At 35.1% G+C, this 15,432-nt stretch overlaps 1 protein-coding gene across 1 annotated transcript; it reads left to right on the top strand.

The window, feature by feature from the left end:
- Nucleotides 1-5,342: 5,342 nt before the first annotated feature.
- Nucleotides 5,343-5,684, top strand: LOC111449866. The gene has a single exon (XM_023089958.1). The coding sequence runs from the start codon at nt 5,343-5,345 to the stop codon at nt 5,682-5,684; it is 342 nt and encodes a 113-aa protein (XP_022945726.1).
- Nucleotides 5,685-15,432: the final 9,748 nt, after the last annotated feature.

Here is a 15,432-nt window from a genome sequence, read left to right on the forward strand (position 1 = left end):
CTATTTCGATCTATAAAAAGTTGAGTGAAATTAATATGATTCAAACATTCAACCCAGCATGATACCATAACCATAATAGGCATTAAAATGGCTCAAATATAAACTATTTACATAAATCATAAACATTAAACATGCTATGCTACGTTATTATCATCAACACAATATACCATATTACCATCATCAACTTGAATTTCACTAAACATTAAACATAATAATTAATATGCTACGTTATTATCACCTAACACAATATGCTATGATATTATCATCAACGTTAGTTTCATAAATATTCAACATAATATGCTACGTTATTATTATCAACATAATATGTTATATTATTCTCATCAACATGAGTTTCATAAACATTGCTACATGGATTTCATTTTCATATATATATGTTTACTAAGGTTAACGGCTTGTATCTTCAACTTCATTAAACTGACAATATTTTATTTTCACCTCTTTAAAGTACTAAGACAACTTACTACCCATAGAATTGAGACAACCAACAACCAACAACCAAATGCTTATTGTTAAAGACGTCAGATGAGATTGAACCTGACTATGTGAAAACATACTCTAAGTGAAAGGGCAAAGGTGACGACGACTTGGAAGACGATGAAACTTGAACATATTGAAGACCGATGGAACTTGGAAAACGTACAGGCACCGAGAAAGCTAGCTGGACTGGAGTCTGGCATCGGCGAGGGCGACAGCAAGCTGCAAAGTGAAAACATACTAAGTGAAATTTTGAAAGAGCAAAGAACACGAAGTGACCCGGTCCTTTAACTGAACTCGAACGAACTCAAACTAGTTCGGGTCTAAAAAAAATCTAACCCAACCCACAATCCTATGGACCCAATTCAACCTTTATAATTTGGGTTGGTTCAGGTTGGATCCTCGGTTGAATCTACATCCTACCTATAATTCATTAATTGGTTAGTGGATGGGGAAGAAAAGAAAAGGAAGATTAAAAAGGAAGCGTTAAAGATCAAGTATTTATTTGTCTAGACTGTTATCTAGTATCTAGCTAAATCTACGTGAGAGTTAGGAGTTACATTTAGTTCTTGATTAGATTTTGTTTTGATTTGTTTACTAGTTTGTTACCAGATTTTCTACAGACACCCCAACAAACCTACTTTAATAGCCGTTGAGAATAGCATTTTGTGTGCAACGCTATTAAAAGTAAAAATAAAATAAAATAAAAGAAAAGAAAAAATAAAAGAAAAAAACGGGCAAGGAAGGACCCGACCTGCTACCGCCGATGATTTCAATCAGCTAGGTTCGGTTGATTCTCAGTTTTTTTATGTGTTTTCTTAGGGTTGTAGATGGTGAAGAGAATAAGTGAATTAGAATTGCTGCAATGTGGACCGTAGTGACAGAGGCTTTGGTTACGATGGCGTTGACGCTGATTTTGGTTGAGGAAGGGATGGTCCATAGTGACCGAGGCTTTGGTTACGATGGCATTGATTTTAGTTGCGGAAGGGATGGATACGAACGATGTATACAGTCCTTGTTTGGATGCGAAGATTCAGAGATCAGACGGATTTACTTTTGGCGTAGCGTTTTCGTTGAAGAAACCTTTCTTTCAAGATCAGATTTAGTTTTCGCCTTGCGATAAGCGTTTGGCTTTGGCATTCAAAGTCGCTCAACTTGCTGTGTTCAGGCCTAAAGTCGACCAGCTCAGTTTCCTCACCATCTATAGCACAGCCTTCAATCTGGTACGTCTGTGATTTATATGTTAGTTTTAGTACAAAATGAACATTTTCGTATAGAGAATCATTACTGTTTTCCTACGAGAAAAATAATACTAATTGCATTTCGACTTCAATTCTAATTGAGGGTTCTTGTTGGTTGGCCTCGTGCAACAATTACTACTTTTCCTGTTTCATATGTTTTATGTTACGGGATATTGTCGTGATTTTATTGATATCATGTTTGTTATGCATAAACCAAGTTTGTTGGTTTGATTCTCTGACTTCTTTCATTGTCTCGAACATTAACCTGAGCATGGCTCAAATGATTAATACATATTCCAAGGAGAGGTACCTCTAAAACGATTAGTAACTTTTTAGTAACTACTTCTATATTTTAACTAAATTTCACCCTTATTTCTTATTTTCTTACTTTTGAATCTGTGCTATAACTGTTGATTACCAACAAAATAATAATAACAATAATAATAATAATAATATAATATAATAAAATTATTCAGCTTGTTTAACACAAGTGAAGGGCCAACATTCTACTGTTTTTTTTATCTATCAGCTCTGCCCTATTTGCCTCAGCAATCCAAAGTATATGGCTTTCTTCAGCGTGTTAAACACAAGTGAGGGGCCAACATTCTACTGTTTTTTATCATCTCTGCCCTATTTGCCTCAGCAATCCAAAGGACATGGCTTTTATCAGCTCTACCCTATTTGCCTCAGCAATCCAAAGGACATGGCTTTCGGTTGGGGACACCCGATGAGATTTAGAAAAATTTCTTTAAAATATTGATGGACAGAGGAGCATGAATCTAGAACCCAAAGTTAAATGTTCGTGTGTTTGTTCATTACAATCCAAAATGTTCATATGGGAAACATTATTGTTTTTGTCGATGAAAATTTGCTATGAATCAGTTCCATCGATGTCGTTTCTTTCTCTGATTTGCCAACTGGTAGAACGACTGGAGAGAACAACTGGTAACACGATTTTAATTTTTTTTAATCGGTTTGTTTTGTTCCGGCCTGGGTTGCCACACCGCTTCACCAATGTCAGCTACAACAAACCTTGTTGCCATTCTCTCTCCTTTTCCTGTGCTCCTCCCAATTCTCGGTTTTCGATTAGGGTTCATTTAAAGTATCTTGCTCCCTTGCCCAGTAAGCTTTATATATATATATATATATTTACCCACAAAAAAAACGAGGAGTTATGGTTTCTGTGTAGAATTAGATGTGTTATATGTTGCTTTGGATAAAAAATGATGTATGATTGGGGATTTTGGGCATAACAACATAGCCTATTCCCTCAATTTTGGGATTTTGATTTTTAAGAGCGGAAGAGAAGAACTTCATTTTCAAAAAATTAGTAGGCTGATAAATTATGCCAAATAGTTGGAGATTAATCTTTGTCGTGTTGAGTTTTCCTTGATAAATTATGTAAATAGTTATCTTACATCCTATTTTAATACTTGAAGATCAATCTATTGGTTGACAGTATGATAGTAAAAGAGATTGCTCCTCCAAGTTTGCTTTTTATATTTTAATACTTGAAGATCAATCTATTGGACTTACCGTAAATGTCTCTTTGACTGTTCTTTGCTTTTTATATTTTGTGGAGATGCAGATTAGTAGAGATGAAACATCAAGTTTGCTCATACTGTTTAGTCTTATCATTGCAGTTTTCTCTATTATCTTTGCAGTTTTCTCTACAGTTAAATTATTACAATAGCTTTATTAGTAGCATTATAATTATAATTGGGTGAAGTTAATGCTCCGTGAGTTTGAGATGGTTTTAATGGTTTTAATGCAAGATCGTTAATGGTTTTAATGAATGAAATTGCAGGATTAATTGAAAATGACATTTATTATTTTCCCTTTAGCAGAGCGCTCTCTATTCATTTGGTTGAGTTCGGTTGGTTTAAGATGTCTAGCTTTGAGTGCTCGTGTGTCATTGACTTCAGCTCGTTAGCAGTTGATAAATGATTTGAGTTATTATGATGTATTAATGTCACTGTTTGTGTTGGGTGCAACTGAGTTGTTTGTAAATGGAGAGATCGTTTAAAGGTCGCCAGAGAGACAGAGAAGGCTGGAGCCACAACCACAGTGAGTTCAAGATAGACCGAGGTATAATGATGGGACCCGCTTTATGAGACGCAGAGAAAACATGAGGTGATGCATGCCATTTGATAAGTCAAAAAGATGTGCAAGTGACTAGAGGGGAAGGGAATCTGGAATCAACTAGAAGGCAAATTAGAAAATTTGCTATATATATATATATAATCAATCCCTCTACTGCATCAAAGTTTCATGCTCCTCAGTAGATGGTAACTTTGGTTGTTGACATGGAGAAACTTCTCAGTATGGTAACTTTGGTTGTTGACATGGAGAAACTTCTCAGTACCAAAAACTGCACGAGAAATGTGAAGACTCCTATATTAGGTATCGTGCTGACATACCTACTTTTGATTTTTGCTTATGTTATTTTTACTTATAGTCTTGTTGAATATCGTAGCAAAGGAGACAACAAAGAAATTATAAAGTATGAGAATACCACAAGGATCCCTTGACCTACACATATAAAGGTACAATACTTACCAGACTTGCAATACAAAGGCATGACATGATTGCGGTTCGAGATAATCAAACATCAATGTAAATAATGGAGAATAATTTATTTTGTATTGTTTGAACAATTTTTTTATACTATGAAATTATTGAATACTCATTTTATAATGCAAATAGATGATGAAGTTTCAATTGTGAATGAAAATTATAGTATTTAATGTGAAATGAAGTAATTGAGGTGTGGATTTAGCTAAAAAGGAATATTTAGAAATAATTTTTTTATCAAAATATAATTAATGAAATGATATTTAAATAATTAAATGATCAAATAACGTTCTTATAGCATAAGATTAAAGCTGTAAATACTATATTATAGCATTAAAAAAATGCTATAATGAGTTAAAGATAGCATAATATTTTAGCTATATTTAACATATTATAACTTTAATAAAACGCTATGAAAAGTTTTTATAACAATGTATATCAACTATAATTTTATACTCTATTATAGCGTCTATTATAGCTATAAAAAGACGCTATAAAAAGTCTTTGACTTTTAATAACATGGACTGTCACGACGTACGAAAAACGCTATAAAAAGTCTACGATAGCATTTTTCGTATGCTATCGTATCTATTATTTCTTGTAGTGAGATTCTTAGGTAGATTTTCTAAATATCTTTTTGTATTCTCTCTCTCTATATATAGAGCATTCTTGCTCTTCATAATTCAATCATCTCATCAATCATTCAATCAATCCCTCTTTCACTAACAATTGGTATCAGAGCTATCTTCTTAAGGGATCTGTGAGATCAAAATGGGAGGAGAATCCAGTTTTTCCGCTATTGCACCACTAGTTTTCGATGGAGACAATTATCAAATGTGGGCAGTTCGTATGGAGACTTATTTGGAGGCCTTGGATCTTTGGGAAGCAATAGAAGAGGATTACGAGGTCCCTCCGCTTCTAGCAAATCCTACTGTAGCACAAATCAAAGTACAGAAGGAAAAGAAGACAAGGAAATCAAAGGCGAAAGCTTGCCTATTTGCCGCTGTATCTCAAATGATCTTCATGCGAATAATGTCCCTCAAAACAGCAAAGGAAATCTGGGATTATCTCAAGGCCGAATATGAAGGAGATGAGAGGATTTGTGGAATGAAAGCCCTAAATTTAATTAGGGATTTCGAGTTGCAAAAGATGAAGGAGTCTGAATCGGTGAAAGAGTACTCTGACAGACTTCTCAACATCGCCAACAAGGTGAGATTGCTTGGTTCTGTATTAAATGATTCCAGGATCGTTGAAAAGCTGCTAGTCACTGTTCCAGAGAAGTTTGAAGCCACCATTACTACTCTGGAGAACACCAAAGACTTGTCAAAGATTTCTCTTACAGAGCTCTTGAATGCTTTACAAGCACAAGAGTAAAGGAGGTCTATGAGGCAAGAAGGGGTGATTGAAGTGCCTTACTTGTTAAGCATCAAGACAGCAGCAGGTATAAAAACAACAAAAATTTCAAAAATCAATTAACGTATGGAGATTCATTTGCCAATTATCAGAAGACAAAAGGAGGAGGTTTCAAAAAATCCTATCCACCTTGCCGCCATTGTGAGAAGAAAGGTCATCCACCATACAAGTGTTGGAGAAGACCTGACACCTTTTGCTCCAAATACAATCAACTTGGACATGAAGCTATGATCTACAAAGCCAAAGATCAGGTGAAAGAAGTAGATGCACAGGTAGTTGATCAAGAAGAAGAAGATCAATTGTTTATGGTCACTTCTTCCTCGGGCAAAGAATCAAGCGAGAGCTGGTTGATTGACAGTGGGTGCACAAATCACATGACATATGACAAGGAGTCTTTTGAGGAATTAAGAGACACCGAAGATAAGAGAGTGAGGATTGGCAACGGTGAACACTTGGAAGTCAAGGGAAAAGGCACAGTAACTATAACAAGTTATGAAGGTACAAAATTTATTCCAGATGTTTTATTTGTACCTAAAATTGATCCAAATCTCTTAAGTGTTAGTCAGTTACTTGATAAAGGCTATAAAGTATTGTTTGAGAATAAGCAGTGCTTGATCAAAGATGCTAGTGGCAAAGACTTGTTCAATGTCAAAATGAAAGCAAAAGGCTTTGCTCTAAATCCGACGGCTTTTATATCCAGAATTAGTGCCACTGAGATTTGGCACAAAAGACTTGGACACATCCATCATCGAGGTTTGCTTCAGATGCAGTCAAAGAAGCTGGTAGAAGGACTCACTAACATTGATGATGACATGCCTCCTTACCGTGCTTGTAATCTTGGGAAGCAACATAGGCAACCCTTTCCTAAACAGGCATGGAGAGCCTCGAAAAAACTGCAATTGGTTCATACTGATCTTTGTGGTCCTCAGCGAACACCATCATTAAATGGTAATCTTTATTACATTGCTTTTATTAATGAACTAACAAGAATGTGTTGGATATTCTTGCGGAAGAAAAAGTCAGAAGTTGCGGGTGTATTTTGGAAATTCAAAGCCAAAGTTGAGAATGAAGGTGCATGCTTGATTCAGACTATCAGATCAGATAATAGCAAGGAGTACACTTTAGAAACTTTTAACAGGTTTTGTGAAGAGGCTGGAATTGAACATCAATTGACAGCATCATACACTCCTCAACAGAATGATGTCAGTGAAAGGAGGAATAGATTCATTATGGAGATGACAAGATGCATGCTTCATGAGAAGGATCTTCCAAAACGTTTTTGGGGAAAAGCAGCAAACACTGTTGTGTGCTTGCAAAATCGAATTCCAACAAAAGCTGTGAAGGACCTGACACCATTTGAAGTTTGGTATAGTTACAAACCTTCTTTAAAGTTCGTTAGAGTATTTGAGTGTCTTTGCTCACGTACATTCCACAGGTCAAGCGTGATAAGCTTGACAAAAAGTCAGAAGTTGGCATCTTTGTTGGGTATAACACTATATCCAAAGCTTACAGAGTTTTTCAACCCCATACTAGTCGTGTTATTGTGAGCCGAGATGTTCATTTTGCTGAAAATAAACAATGAAATTGGGAAGAACTGACGAAGGTGAATCAGATTTCTAATGCACCAAACAATTTAACCTTTGGTAGCATGTTAGAAGAGTCTGAAGATGAACGACAAAAAGATTCTGAAGATGAACGACAAGATGCTTTGGTTGATGATGCACCTGTCAGAGGAGGAGCTTTCGATGATCGAGAAAAACAAAATCTGGGAGTTGGTTGATTGACCTCTAAACAGAAAGATAATTGGAGCAAGATGGGTGTTCAGAAAAAAGCTAGGAGTTCACAGCATCTAAACAAGGAGGAGTGTTAAAGATCACGTATTTGTTTAGACTGCTGTCAGTTAGTATCTAACTAAATCTCCGTAAAGAGTTAGGAGTTAGATTTAGTTCGATTTGATTTAGTTTTGATTTGATTAGATTTTGTTTTTATTTGTTTACTAGTTTGTTACCAGATTTTCTCCAGATTCTTAGGTAAATTTTCTAAATATCTTTTTGTATTCTCTGTATATATATATAGAGCATTCTTGCTCTTCATAATTCAATCATCTCATCAATCATCCAATCATCTCATCAATCATTCAATCAATCCCACTTTCACTAATAGAAAGAAAAGGCAATTTGGAACAAGGGAAACTATCGTGGGTGTTGGTCGTGAGGAGTGGTTTTCAAGCAACGATCCCTTCATGAAAATTGCTCACAAGATCAAGGATATTAAGTCTGGACTCTTGAATGGTCCAAAACCATCCAAAATCAGAGAAGAATGAGAGGTGAGATTTTCAAGTTTTTAATTTATATTTTTCATCAAATTCAATAAGATTTCGGTGGAGGTAGAAAAAAATTTCCATAAAGTAGACACGAACATAGAATCTCGATAAAATTTTTCTGAGTTCAAAACAAAGCATAGCGAATCACACTAAGCAAATTACATTAAAAACAAAATAAATTAAATATTTATATGTGCAATTTATATATAAAGAAAGGGGTTTTCAAAAGAAATATACAAGTAAACATAAGACTCAAGTCGACGGTCCCTCTACAGCCACATGGCTCGACACGTCCTTCACCATAGGCAGTGTGTGTTGGCTTATTGGCCCTTGATCTCACATTAATTAATTTCAATGAATTAATTATTGATGTTTTGATGATAACAAACCTACTTTTAATTATAAACTATTTTCAGTTTTTTGAACTGTCCACAGTATAAGGTCGGGAATAACGATTACAACAACTTTTTCAATTACTCAAATCAGAGCTAAAACGAAGAAATTAGAGTCGAGACAACATACCCGACGTGATGATGTGGCAACAAAATCAAAATATATCAAAGTATGACATTTATAATATTGGAAGAGTAACAAATCGTGGAGTTTTTCTTATTATTATATTTCTAAATAAAATTATTTTTACAAAATATAAATTTGAATATAACCGTTACTCACATCGAATTTTATTATTACTATATTATATTATTATATTATTATATTTTAAAATTTTGGTAATTACTCACATCATTTTTATTATTATTATATTATTATATTTATAATAAATTTTGAATTTTATTTGACCGTTACTCACATAACTTTTTATTATTATTATATTATATTACTATTATATTAAAATTTTGAAATAAATGAATTTAGAAAATTTTCTTATTTATTTACTTTTAATCTCCACCTTCCATTATTCCTAACACAATCCAATGGTCAATATTCAATCCTACATTTTGCCACTTTTCTCCTCTATATAAACTCATCTTCCCCACATTTTAAAACACACAACTTACATACATTCTCCAATCCTCATTTGTTCAAAGTCTCCATTGTTTGTTGCTCTCTCCAAGCTTACAAGTTTATTTTTCTTTCATCTTATTCTTGAGAGGGATTATTATTATAATGTGAGGAAATAGTTGTGAGTATCCCAAATTGTAAATCTACTCTTTGAGAGAGTTGTGGTGTGATATTATCAAACTCAAATACTTGTATCGGTTTGATCCTGCACCGTGGAAAGGATTGAGTTTGCTCTTGAACTCGTAAAAAGAGCGGTGTACCGGTTTGGCTCTGATCCGTGGAAAGAGTCGGAAAAGTTCTTTATTCAAATTCCCAAGAGGCGCTTGGGGAGTGGAGTAGGTCGAATTTGACCGAACCACTATAAAACTACGGTGTCATTTTCTCTAACTCTTTCCTATTTAATTTTAAGATTATTATTATGATTTATTGCATGTTCTACTTGATTATTGTTTTGACTTGAATTATTTTGTTTTAATAATTATCATCTTCTACTTATATGTAAAAAGTTTCATTATTAGAAAAATTAATCAAGTTTAAACACTTTTATCGATAAAACCCTATTCACCCCCCTCTAGGGTTGCCATACCGATCCAACAGTGTGATCTACTGGTTACTTGAAAATGAAGGTATGAGTGATTATTAAAATACTCCGTCAGTAACCTACTTGTAAGCTCTCATCTGACTTATTTCCATACTCATATTTTGAACATATATATTCAAACAATCCCTATAGTTAGCCAAAATTGTGCTCGAGGTCTATGCTACCCTTTTTCAGGTTCTTAGATACCTAAACCATACACATACCTTCTCTAAGGAGTACTTTATCACCTTCGGGGTTCATATCTGGATGGTTTTAGGCACGTTGACTCTGCATTTTTCGGAGTTCATACCTAGGTCCGTCGTGAACCTTGTCCTAATTGCACCTTGGGTCATTGTGGCCCATGGAAAGGCCTTAGAGTACTTTCTTAAGTATGAATGAGCCCCTTTGCTCTTATAATATTATTCATACTTCAACGTGACTACCTACCGAGTTATATTCGGAAGATTATTTCTAGGGATGTCGAACAACATCACTTTGCCTTCTCAGGCTAAATCAATAAACTTCGTATTCTTACACCTCCTCAGATTAGAACAGTAAACTACCTGTCTAGGAACAATAACTACTTGTTCGTTGCCATTTTCAAGTTAGAACAGTGGATTACTTGTTTAGGAACCATAACTATATGTTTGTTACTTTTCAAGCTAGAACAATAAATTACCTGTTCATATACCTTCCTTGGTTTGGAAAGTATAAGGTTATGGCTACCCACTCGGCTTAACCAAGGCTACCTCAGTAATGTACATTCTATACTTTTATGGTTCCTTGCGGGTGACGACTATTTCCTGTGTACCAACAAGTAGACCCTAAACCTTGTTGGTTCGTTTATAAGTATGGGTTATGACCTAAATGTTCCTACAAGATATCTGGTCAATCCAAAAAGTTTGTGTGACCCAATAGCTAGGTCCTAGGACCAAATTATCGTAAAACAATAGTTCATGATCTAACATAGTCATGGTAAGCACTGTAGGTCACATAACAATCGTACAAATACTAGTTGGACGTGTACGAGTTTTCAAGCTCTCAAACATGTATCTAAAATTATACATAGACATAAATCATACTCAACATACTCAAATAAAAAATAATAAATCAAATAAAGCATGTTTAAGTACTTGTGAGCACTCAAATTTCCAAGTAAATATTATAAAACTGAATATCATGCTAAACCATAAATTTTTAGGTTTTCGAGACTTATTTTTCATAAAACTTGGTTAATTAGGCTTCTAAACATGATTACTAGTCGGTTGCCAAGGTCCTAATTGACTCCTATAAACTTTTCTTGAAACTTGCTGCAAATAGTTACTTACTCATTTGGGTGTGTTTGAGTGCTCGGTTCACGGCCTTTCTGAGGTTGGAATTCCTTCAAACTTCTTGAGTAAGTGGAAACTTTGTGTTTAATTTCTAGATAATAAACATTTTTTTAAGAATTGATAAAAAATTAGGTAAACCAATCTAATCTATGAGCAAAGGTCAGTCCATATAGTGGTTTACCTATTTGGTCGTGTTCGAGATCACTTTTAGCTACCTTTCCAAAGAAATTTCCAAATTGAGTTTATTTTATGGAACATCAAAACTTATTGTAAGAACCAATATAAAAATAGGTGAAATGATCCAATTATTACTCAAGGTTCAAGAAAACCTCAAGGGGATGACGTGGCAAGATTTGAAGTTGTCATGTCATTATCGTCTACTTCAAGAGGCAGAAGACGAGCAAAAACCTTAACTTGTTAGGGAAAGAGATATCGAAAGAGATAGGAATAGATCAAATAGATCAAAGTTGCAGTGCTTTATTATTGTTTTCTCAAGTTACACAATTCCAGTATTTATTAACTTATACACTAGACCAGAAATAGTAAATTATGGAAATCTAGATAAATTCAATCTACTGACATTCTCCTGAAATCTTGGTAGTTTGAATACTTTGAATCATATCTCAACTACTTTAAATCATATCTTCATTTTTTTAAAACTTTGAATCATATCTTAACACTCGCCCTTAATTCAAATTTGAATCATATCTCAACTACTTTAAATCGTATCTTCATTTTGAATACTTTGAATCATATCTCAACACTCCCCCTTGATTCAAAGTTGTCGATGCCAAGTAGAGCTTTCCTTTTGACAAAGCCTTCGTAAGTATGTCTGCTTTAACCTGTACAATGTTTGTCTCAGCTTGTATACCTTTGTTTCTTTGTCTTCCTTTATGAATCCCTCTAGCTGTATTATATAGATCTCTTCTTGTTGATCTCCATAAAACTTTTCGTTTGGTAGGTCAACCATTTCTCATGTTCCATTTTTCTCAATGGACTGCATCTCTACTGCCATGGCTTTCTTCCACTCTTCTTTTTCAGTTGCTTCTCCATAATTCATAGGGTCTGAGACAATAAGAGCAAATTGACATGATGCATATATGTCAGATAAAGATTTATACTTCCTTAGAGGTGTCTCATCGAAAGTTCTTCAAGAGAAGAATTGTTGTTTAGTGATGTTGAAGATGATGAATTTGACACATTTTCTGTTGCAGTTGAGGCATTAGGAGATGCTGAAGTTGACCCTTGTCTCTTCATTTGGAGAAACTTCAACTGTAATCTTTTGCTGCTCCTATTCTTTACTCCAATACCAACTCACGTTTTCATTAAATATTACATCCCTTCTAACTAAAATCTTTTCACTAAGGGGGTTGTATAATTTATATGCCTTTGATTGAGTACAATAGCCAATGAAAATGCATTTTTCAGATTTTTCATCAAGCTTTTGACGAGTTTGAGAATGTTTCAAAGCATAAGCAACACAACCAAAGATTCGTAAATGACTTACAGATGGTTTCCTTCCATGTCATGCTTCATAAGGAGTTCGATTCATAACAGCCTTTGTTGGTGAGAGATTTAATAGATAAACAGATGTTGCTACAGCTTCTGCCCAAAATTGGTTTGGAAGTCTCCTTGCTTGTAACATACTCCTTGTCATCTCCACAATAGTTTGATTTTTTCGTTCAGCGATTCCATTTTGTTCTAGAGTGTAGAGAGCTGTTAACTCCTCTTGGATGCCCTCTTCTTCGCAAAACAGATTGAACTCTTTTATATATGAACTCACCACCTCTGTCTGTGCGAAGAACTTTAATGTGACAGCCACTTTGATTCTCCACCATAGCTTAAAAAGTCTGGAACTTCTGAAAAGTTTCTGACTTATGTTGTAGGAAGTAAACCTAGCTCATGCGACTATAGTCATCAATGAATAGTAAAAAGTATATACTCCCACCCAAGGACTTCATTTGCATTGGCCCAGCATGAATTAGTTCTAGACAATGTAGAGCTCTTTTAGCTTTTCCAACGGGAAAGAACTTCCTAGTCTGCTTGCCATAAATGCATCCTTCACATAAGTTAGTTGAATCAATTCTTGGTAATCCGAAAACCATACCTTTATCCCTAAGTATTTTCAGGCCCTTTATATGAAGATGTCCATATCTAAGATGTCATAATGTCGAGTCATCTTTTGTGCTAGCGGTAAGAGCAAAATCCTCCATATTAGAAACATCCAGTGGAAACATCTTGTCACGCCCCTAATTTTCTAAACCTAATTAGTGATGTCACACATGCATGCATAATTCGTTACGTGGAAGCTCATCATAAATAACCTTGGAAAAGAAACACAACAGAGTCTTTCATAAAGATTCATAAATCCAAAACAAACCTATCTTCGAAAATAAACCTTCAATAACTGAATTCAAAATAAATCCAAATAAAATAATACTCAATGCTATAACTTAAAACAATCAAATAAAAGTAAACTCCTAAAAATATCTCATCTCCAACTTCCATGGTGTCTTCAGCTCCGCCCTCAACCGTACATTGGCGCCTTGCCTTTACCTGAAAAATGTAGGTACCATGTGGCTTGAGTATTTTATGAAATACTCAGTACATCACCCCATTGTTGGGGTTAGGAATGCAAACACATGCAACATATGAGCGGGACCTAACTTTTCATAAACTTTACATGGCCTTGGGCACTTTTCTATTCCGGGTAGGGTTGGATGTGTGGTACTCCTTCACACATGGCCCATGTATGCGTACATGAACCCACCAAGCGGACTCATATACGTACCCCCTGGGCCTGACTTGGTCGAGCACAACGTATTACACGTCGCCAGACACCACAGAACAGAAAAGGGCCCGCATGATATCATGGCGAGCATAAATATCATATTTCATTCTTCCGTAACATAAAGGGGAAGCATCTCGATGCATGTGACATACATATATGCATGAGTTCCCTTAACATATCTAACATGACATTACATAAGCAGTGCTAACATCGCATATACGTTTCTTACAATATATGGCATCTCATATGAGTTACATCACATGACATATTACATATCATGAAAGTACATTCCAGTTGTATAAACATCTCATGACATGACTCGATAATACTATGTGTATCCATGGCATCGATCAACATTTTCATGGCATATATTTCTAACATCTCATTTATAACTACACATAACATAAACAGTCAATAGTCAACAGTCAACATAACCCATTATGTTTCATAACATAAACAGTCACATAATTCATACATTATATAGTCATATCACATAATAAAACATGGTGCATGCAGGAGCCACAGGGCAAGCACCATCATACAACATGTAGTAAACTAACTCCAACAGTAAGGTCACTTACCTCGATGGTCTTGGTTGGAGTCACTCACAACAAGCTAATCTCAACGGTTAAATACGTCCTATAATAACCACATAAAAACTTAGGAACCTTTCATAACATACCCTAGCTAAATCTCATGCTATTTATCAAAATAAACACCCGACCTAATGTCTTTAACGGTTAGAAACCAAACTGACCTCAGATGGTAAAACTAAGGGCAGAAACGGCTTCGAAAGGGCCAAAACCTTAGAATCGATATATTATAGTGATATTCAGCCAATAAGACGAGCTGTCAAGCTGACCAATTAAGCCGCCAAGTCGAGCTGTGGAAATTGACGGAACCGAGCCGATTTCGTACACATACGAGCCGAGCCGCACTATGTACGCGTGCGAAGCTGCCGGAGCTGTTGGGTGTGCATCTGCGACTCGACTCGATTCCAAAAACCTTGCCTTCCTTACCCGACAAGCGACGAAACCCTAGTTTCCGCCTCCCCGATTGTAACGACGTGCCGACGATCCCACAACGTCCTCAACACCGATTTCCGACAGTCAACCTTCTTTGACACAATGATCCCGACATCAATAGCTTACTTCTACTCAATTCTTCCTCCGAAGAGCAACCCCAATGTTCCGGAGGAAAGTTTGGAGAGAAAATCGTTTTCAAGGGACCTAAAAGGTTGGGCAGAAGGAATATAAAAATAATCTCAAGACATTTCCCAGTAAAGCATTCTAGGTTTTAGGATAAGGAAAGTTAGAGAAATAAGAATGTTTCTATTAGACAATAAAAGTCTAGCAAGAAATCCCTCGATTTCGGGGAGATTACCTTTAATTATTTATTTATTTTTATTTGATTTTATTTTATTCTAGAAACTTGAATCGTTACCATCTTATTTGAAGTCATGGCAATTTGAACTTTATATCCTGATTTATTATGTATAATGACACATGTGTTGTCATCAAATAGAACGGAATGTCCTCTAGTCATCAATTATCCAACACTCAATAAATTGTACCCTAAATCAGGTATAAATTGAACATTATCTAATTGTTTTATCTTACCCGTCTAAATTTTATCCTAAATCAGGTACAAATTGAACATTA

Source organism: Cucurbita moschata, unplaced genomic scaffold (genome assembly GCF_002738365.1).
Source record: "Cucurbita moschata cultivar Rifu unplaced genomic scaffold, Cmos_1.0 Cmo_Scf00011, whole genome shotgun sequence".
In the NCBI taxonomy this organism is placed as follows: Eukaryota; Viridiplantae; Streptophyta; class Magnoliopsida; order Cucurbitales; family Cucurbitaceae; genus Cucurbita; species Cucurbita moschata.

Excerpts from the sequence above, each read along its gene's own strand:
- LOC111449866 (XM_023089958.1), top strand. The coding sequence starts at position 5,343 with ATGTCCCTCAAAACAGCAAAGGAAATCTGGGATTATCTCAAGGCCGAA.